A 7,952-nucleotide genomic window follows, 5' to 3' on the forward strand; every position below is an offset into this window, starting at 1 on the left:
GACAGGTCACCCCAGCTTCACATTCCTCAGAGCCCAACAGCTGCTGCCTGGGACCATTTTAGGCTCCCATTCAATGGCAAAGGAAACCACAGGAGGCTGAGGTGGCCACCATCCCTCAGCAGCCTGAACCCAGAGAAGACATGGTCTCAGCTATATATACTTACAGAGAAAAATAGCGTGCACATTGCAGCCTGGTAAACAGTCGTGGCTGACCCCGTCAGCCTGTTACAGAGAACCAAAAATACCCCCTATAATTATGCTATTAAAACATGCCAGAAAATGGACCCACCCCACTCAGCAAGGGTTCCTGGGATGGCTACAGGGAGTCAAGAGGTAGCACATATTGACTAAGGCATCTGATACCACCCAGAGGCTGGTCTGGCTCTTGTCCCCTACAAGGCAATGCTTGCTTCCTTCCCCTTGGTAGCCAGTTCCCCAAGGGACCAGTGTGAGTGGCTACCTGGACACATGTGATCTTCATGTATAAATACGACAGGACTCAGCATCCAGCCCAGAGAAACACATGAAAGGACAGAGGTGCCTTTGATACCAGAAACCTAGAAGCAACTGAAGGGAAGGACATAAGGAAGAACCCAAAACAACCATGGATGTTCTAACTATGAAGGTCAAAATGAGGTGACAGGACAGTAGCAATAGGCCACAGCAGCAGATGCCCCTTGTGCTTGAGACAAGAAAGAGCTAGGGAAGGACCAGCCATCCTGGAAACAAGGATGGGGGTTGGAAATTAAAAGGGTTAAAGTAAGCTGGGCAGTGGTGGCGCAGGCCTTTAATTCCAACACTTGGGAGGTAGAGGCAGGTAGATCTCTGAGTTCAAGGCCAGCCTGGTCTACAGAGTGAGTTCCAGGACAGCCAGGGCTACACAGAGAAACCCTGTCTTGATAAACCAATAAATAAGTAAAAGGATTAAAGTGGAATTTATGCTCAGTTGACCTGAGCTTTCAATCTCTCTACACCCAGTCACAGTACAAACATACTACATGAAAAATTCCAGAAGTGGGGGGCTGGAGAGATGGCACAGTGGTTAACGGCACTGACCGTTCTTCCAAAGGACCCGGGTTCAATTCCCAGCAGCCACATGGAAGCTCAGTGCTGCCTGTAATTCCAGTTCCAGGGAACCTGACACCCATGGCAAAACACCCAACCACATAAAATAAAGATAAATAAATTAAAAAGAAGAAAAATTCTAGAAGTATGCATTTCATAAGTTTTAAAAATATTTTATTTATTTGTGTGTATATACATGGGGAGTACACATGTACTAAGTATGTGTGTAACTCAGAGGACAGCTTTTGGGAGCCTTTACCCACTGAGCCATCTTGCCAAGCCTTAAATAACTTTTTTTTTTTTTTTTTTTTTTTGAGACAGTGTTTTACTTCGTAGTACTGGCTGGTCTGGAACTCTGATAAATAGAACAAGGCTGGCTTTGAACTCACAGAGATCTATCTTGTCTCTGCCTCCCTAGTGCTGGGATTGAAGGCTTGTGCCACCATGCCTGTCTTAAATAACTGTTAGTGCTGTATATGGTTGAAATTATTTAATCTCATTATTAACTATTGTGGTCAGCCTCTGTGCCTAATATGTAAATTAAACCTTGTCACAGTTGCACATATAGAGCGATGGACGATATAAGGAGTTTGTTTGGTACACTGGTAGATTTCAAACATCTACCATAGGTATTTGTTTAAAAAAAAACAGCTGGGGGCTGGAGAGATGGCTTAGAGGTTAAGAGTGCCACCTGCTCTTCCAGAGGTCCTGAGTTCAATTCCCAGCAACCACATAGTGGCTCACAACATCCATTATGAGATCTGGTGCCCTCTTCTGGTGTGCAGATATACATGGAAGCAGAAGGTTGTATACATAATAAATAAATAAAATCTTAAAAGAAAGAAAGAAAGAAAGAAAGAAAGAAAGAAAGAAAGAAAGAAAGAAAGAAAAGATAAAAACACCCCGGCATTGGTGGCCCACACCTTTAATCCCAGCACTGGGGTGGGGGGTGGGGGGCAGAAGCAGGTGGATCTCTGTGAGTTTGAGGCCAGCCTGGTCTACAGAGCCAGTTCCAGGACAACCTCCAAAGCAATATTGAGAAACCCTGTCTCAAAAAAAAAAAAAAAAAGAAAGAAAGAAAATGAAAAAAAAAAAGAAAAAGAAAAAGAAAAAAATAGTTTATTGACTATATTACAAGAGGTCCACCAGGGTTTTTGGTTTGCTTTCCCTCGTGCTGGGGACTGAACCCAGGCATCCTGGGTTCTATGCCATCACTCTATAATGGTACTATTCCACTGCTGGCTCCTTTTGCTTTTTACTTCAAAACAGAGTCTGGTAAGTGATCCATACAGGCCTTGAACCTGTGATCCTGCTGTCTTGGCCTCCAAGGTATTTGGGATTATAGGCCTTAGATACCAAGACAGGCTCCACCAGGTGTCTTGGAGCATGTGCCATACAGATAAGGGAGCAACTATAATTGAAAACTTGGCGGGGGGGGGGGGGGGGAAGCATCCTCAGGCTCCACCCAGCCTCCCCTCCCTCCCGGGCTCTTGCCCCTGGAGGCCTCTCCGCAAAGAGGGGCCAGGCACAGGGAGGGCTCTCCTGACCCTACCCTTCCCCGGTAGCACTGCCTCTATCTAGCAGTAGGCTCTCTAGCTGGTCTCCTTCTAAGGAGGCAGAGGGCCCTGGAATGCTACAGTGACCTCATCCTCTAGCCTATTGTTTCCCTCCAGACTAGCTAACCCCCCCATCCTATACCTTCCTCTTCCTGTAACTCATGGCCTCATCCTGAGTTTCTATTGCCCACCCAGGCCAGCTTGGCCTTCATAACCCAGCACCAGGCAGCTAGGTCATCTGCCCTGGTCACCAGTACTGCTCTGTGCAGATAGAGGAGGGAGAAGACTACTTTGGAAGGCACTTCTGGAGTGCCACACTTAGAGGGATTGTTGAGGAGACCTGTTTGGAATATCATTATTAGGGAGTCCTTTGGGATGGGACTATTTGGGGGCCCTGTTTTGGACACCATTCCTGGGAAATACCATTTTGAATGTTTCATAGGAGTCCCTCTGAGGACAGCTAATGGGATCCTGTTTATAGGTGTAACTGTTGCTTTTGAGCCTCTCTCTACCTATGAACAGCTGCAGGGGCTCACAGTGCCCTCAGACCTGGTCAGGAAGAAGTCAGCACTCCACCACATCCATCAGTCCCGTCCCCCACCCCCACCCTATGCACAGGCACCACTGGCCTGGAACCAGAACTTGGCTCTTGGCTGCTACCCAGTACTTTGTCCCACAAGACCTAGATGAGAGGACGCATGAATGAACTCAGGGGGTTCAGGAAGCTGCATACTATCTGAGTGTGCAGCTTGGTGTCCCACGCAGGGTACAGGACTGTAGACCCCCTCGGGGGCAGGTCCTCTGCATGGAAAGTGAGGGCACCAGTGCCTACTTTTCCTAAGAAGCATCATCATCATCTGTGCTGAAGGGAACCTGGCAGTGGAACACTCCCCCCCCCCCCATTCTACTCAGCTCCCGGGAGACCTGACCCAGCCACTGATGACCAATGCCTGGCCCTGCACAGCACACATGGGAAAGCACTCAGGGGCTCCTAGCCACCAAGACCAAGGAGGAAGCACGGGATGAAGGACTGGCCTTCCTCCAAAAACAGCTGACCCATCCACCTCCCCAGCCTGGGTGTGAGAGTCACAGCCCAGGGACCAGAGATCAGAGTCTGGAAGTGGTCTTAAAGCTTTTATAGCTCCATTTACAGGGGAGGAGATGAAGCCTGGAAAGAGGTTAAAGGTCAGGAAGTTCAGAGCGAGATGAAAGAACTGGCTGCTATATGCTGTCTTTCACCCACAGCACAGTACATGACCTTAAACAGGTACCTGCCAGCAAAGAGGGCAAAGGAAGCTTCATTTCAGGGTTGTCCCTTCCCATCCATACGATCTTGGGCCTGTGAATTAATTCTGATCATCCATCCTAATCCCAAACAGCTGCATTCTGACACGGAGCCCAAACGCCAATAGCGCAATAGAAGGCAGGTGTGAAAGCTGAGCTTTGGCGAGAAGAACAAATGTATATGAAGAAGCAAACATCTGATTACACATTTCTAAAATAGGTAACAGAACTGAAAGGAGATCTCAGAGCCGCAGGCAGGCAGCTCACACGGGGCCCAGAGGTGGAGTCAAAGGCCTTGTCGGCCCCAACTCTGACAGTAAGAGAGCAAACTTAAGAGTTGTCAGGACATGCAGGAGGAGACACCGCCCAGGAAACAGCCTGGGGCCAGGATCAGAAACTAGCACTTCTGCCCACCCCAGCAAGGTCACTTCCTCTGCAGGACCCTCCCCCTGACAGCCGGTGACCACCTGCAAGAACATGGTATGACATGTGATCTTCCCTCAGTTCTCAGACGGTCCCCAGCTCCTCCCCTAAACATACTGGGACCTACTGGGTTCCTTGTCCTGCTTACTCATTCCCTCCCAGACCCAGCATGGAGGCAGGGGCCCACCCCTCTGCCAGGCCCAGTCACCAAGGCTCAGCAGGGAGTCCCCCACAGTGCTGCAGGGGGAAGTGGACCTCACCCATTCTGTGACTACCAAGACCAGCACCAGTGGCAGGAGAGGCTCTGCTCTCTGCCATCTTACTGCCCTTGCTGGCCCAGAGCTTCAGCAATAGACATGACCACTGAGTGAGGACAGACAGTTCCTGTCTGAGGTGTGTGTGTGTGTGTGTGTGTGTGTGTGTGTGTGTGTGTGTGTGTGTGTGTGTGTGGTGGGCAAGCCAGATATATTCCCACAGTGGACAGTAAATGGTGACAATGAAAATATTCTGAGAAAACATTCCTGCTGTAAACAGTGATACTTCTCAGAGACAATCACTCAAGCTCAAGTGCCACTCTGTCATGGATATAACAATGCCCACATACTATGGTGGGTGCCATATGTTGGACCCTGAGAGTAGGGACCATGTTGCTTTACCACAGGTCTTTCTGATTGTCAATCTCAATGAGCTTTCTTACTACCTGGTTCTTGCTTGGTATTTAAGTTCCTGGTTCCCTGTGAGGCCTCTCTGGTCCTTTCTCCCCCAAGCACAAAACACCCCTTCTGGACATCTCTGGAAGCTTCCATCCCTGGTCCCTGATCCCTAGGTCTCCAGGTCACCTGAGCTGGTCACTATGCCCTTGAGGCTGGGGCATCACCTTGCCTGGCTTTCCAGGTTGTGATCCAGTTAGGGGAGTGACAAGGGGGCTGAACGCTCCAGGATGACTCAAACCTTTGTGAAGGCCTGAGCTAGCACCCAGCATATAGGATGACTAACCTGTGAAGGCCTTATTTATAAAACACAGGACAGGACTCAAACTGTTCAGAGGGTAGAGGGTGAGGAAACCTGCACAAGAGATAGAGTGAATGTTCGACCTCCAGTCCCTTAGAGATGGCAATACTCCATAGCAAAGAACAGGATGCCAGCATCTCCTATGGCACCATGCAGTGCTCTTGGCTGACTCTGTGTCCCCTGCCCACCCCCCCTCCAACATAAAGAAAGTTGTTGATGTCCAAGCCCACACCTAGGCTCAGAGTCAGTGTAGGTGTGGCCTGTGCCTGGATATGTTCTCGTGAATGAACTTTATTGGGGGGACAGTTTGGGCCTAAGGAAAGCCAAGACTATTAGTCATTAATATCCTTTTGAAAGCTCCCCAGGTGACTAACACACAGCTTGGGTGGGAACCCCCTGAGCTGGCAAAACCTGGTTCACATCCTAACCAGACTCAGACTGGAAGCTTCCCCTGCCACCCACACACTGCAGCTGAAAAGCTAGGGGACCTCAGAGCCCTGACTGATCCTAAGGGGTCACTAGCTGCAGGCTGGACCTGAGCTCACGATCAATTTCAGTACTGCCCATGAGCTAAGAATGGTTTGTGCATTTTTTAACCACTGGAAAAAATATCAGAGTATTTCATGATGTGAAAACATAAACCATCTGCTCTGTCAGAGAAAACTCTGCCAACTTTGTTTAAGAAGGCCCCTGTCGGTAGAAAAGGACCTCTACCTCTGCGGTGAAGATGAAGTCTTTCTTCCCACACAAGACCACCTATTCCCTGCCTTGCTTTTCTTGTCCCCAAGCACTGACAGACAGTCCAGGAGCCTCAGATGTCCCGAGAAACAGTTCTTGTTGCAGCTATCCCTTTAAGAAGGGTACCTGTCTTCTACACTATGGTCAACCCATTCAGCTTGTTTTTACAGTCTGCCTGTCTACAGCCCAGTGAGGAAAACAAGCCACCAATGTAGGCCCTGGACCTTGGCTCTCCCGAGTCCAGGCTGAGCTGAGGACAGTGTCCCCTGGCCCCTCCTTTTCAAGCTCAATGGTTTTCATTGATTCCTGCCTTGAAAAATTTCCCCCATGTCTCACCACATTTCGGTGCTACAAATCAAAACTCAGCCTGTCTGGAAGTCACAGTAGGGTCTGGCCAGGATGCCTGACACCCCAGGAGCCTGTTCCTAAGAAATCTACCTACAACTGGGTGAGCAAGCAGTGTCCCTGGAGGAACTGAGGGGATCAAACACAATCCCCCCACCTCTGACAGAAGGATTTCACATAGGCAGACAAACTTTCACAACACAAACCGCTCCATCGCTTAATCTGAGCGTGGAGACGGTCACATTTGGAGGGGAGTTGACTGCTCCAGGAGGTATAAGGGTGGGTGAACAGTTGGGCACGGTGCCCTGGGTGAGGCTGGGAGAGCTGCAGAGGACCCCAGCCCCTATCACTGAAGGAGAGGAGCTCTTTTCAAGCAAAGGACACATGCCAAGGTTGGGGATCTCCAGTTCAGACACCAGGCCAGAGACTTCTGGGGCGCCCTGTGCCCCAGTCCTTTTGGAAGGTAACCAAGTAGGGCATGAGGAAGACAGGAGCTTTTTCCAAGGCATGGAATAGTCAGCCTCGGGACTGGGACTAAGAACACTGTGCCTAGAGCTGGATCAGAAAAAGTCTGACTTGAAAAGCTACAGGCAGAACGCCGCCTTCTCCCAGATTGGTCAGGAAGTCGTGATGCAAGTTTGACTTTTTTCTTTCTTTCTTCTTCTTCTTCTTTTTTTTTTTTTTCAAACACAAAAGAGAAGAGAAATTCTCGCTCCCCTCTAACAGCCCCTCGCCCGGGCCTCTCCTCCTAGCCCGCGCGGAAACACCCAACGCTATCTGGGGCGCTCGGGGACCCATGCCTCGCCGCTGCCTGCCGCGTTTCCACCCGGTGCCCTGCCCCAGCACGCCGGGGTCGCCTGCACGCTCACGCCTGAGGAATGCGGGCGCCCTGGGCCGCGAGTCCCGGGGAATCTCCTCGCCTATGCTCGCCCGCGCGCACCCTCGCGGGGCCGGGCGACGCAGCGCAGGGGGACGCGGACGCAGCCTTCCGACCCGCTCCCTCCACTCACCCGCCAGGAGAGTGCAGGGCAGCAACAGCCAGTAGAGCCCGGCGCCCAGCACGTGCGGCTCCATGCCCCGAGGCCCGGGGACCGCCCGGGGTCGCGCCGCCGTGGCTAAAAGGAGGTGTGGGGGCCGGAGGAACCACGCGCCATGGCACTCAGGGCGGGTCTCCACACGTGTGGCGCGCCGCTGCTAGAACCTCCCGCGGGCCTCGTCCTCTGGCCGGGGTCCGGGCCGGCCGCGCCCTCTGGTACCGACGGCCGGAGCCCGCGCGCGCTTGGGGTGTCAGCCCGCCCCGGGCGGAACTGAGGGCGGGCGGTTCTTGTAGGCCGAACTGGGCCAGACGGCGACTCGGCGGCTCTCTCCCTGCACCCGCCTGCGGGCCTTTATAAGCTCGGCCCCCGCCCTCCCCGGAGTGCCCGCCTCCGCGCTTCCCTCGACGGCCTGGCTCTCCCAGGCACCCCTCGCTGCCCAGCGCAGTCCGCGCGCGCGCGCGCCGGCCCTCGGGACCTGCCTGGTGCCTGTGAG

General features: G+C 52.0%; 1 protein-coding gene across 4 annotated transcripts in view; it reads right to left on the minus strand.

The window, feature by feature from the left end:
- The window catches only part of Piezo1 (piezo type mechanosensitive ion channel component 1), a 67,260-nt gene extending 59,539 nt beyond the window's left edge, over window positions 1-7,721 (minus strand). For 2 of the 4 annotated variants that reach the window (XM_027410659.2, XM_027410657.2), the window contains exon 1: window positions 7,433-7,719. In XM_027410659.2, coding sequence (XP_027266460.1) covers window positions 7,433-7,496 — 64 coding nt within the window. In that variant the 5' untranslated portion in view covers window positions 7,497-7,719. Of the gene's footprint in view, window positions 1-7,432 lie in introns of all 4 variants that reach the window. The other 2 variants (XM_035442734.1, XM_027410658.2) reach the window with 2 other exon arrangements.
- Window positions 7,722-7,952: the final 231 nt, after the last annotated feature.

The sequence above is a fragment of the Cricetulus griseus genome, chromosome 3, assembly GCF_003668045.3.
Source record: "Cricetulus griseus strain 17A/GY chromosome 3, alternate assembly CriGri-PICRH-1.0, whole genome shotgun sequence".
Taxonomy (NCBI): Eukaryota; Metazoa; Chordata; class Mammalia; order Rodentia; family Cricetidae; genus Cricetulus; species Cricetulus griseus.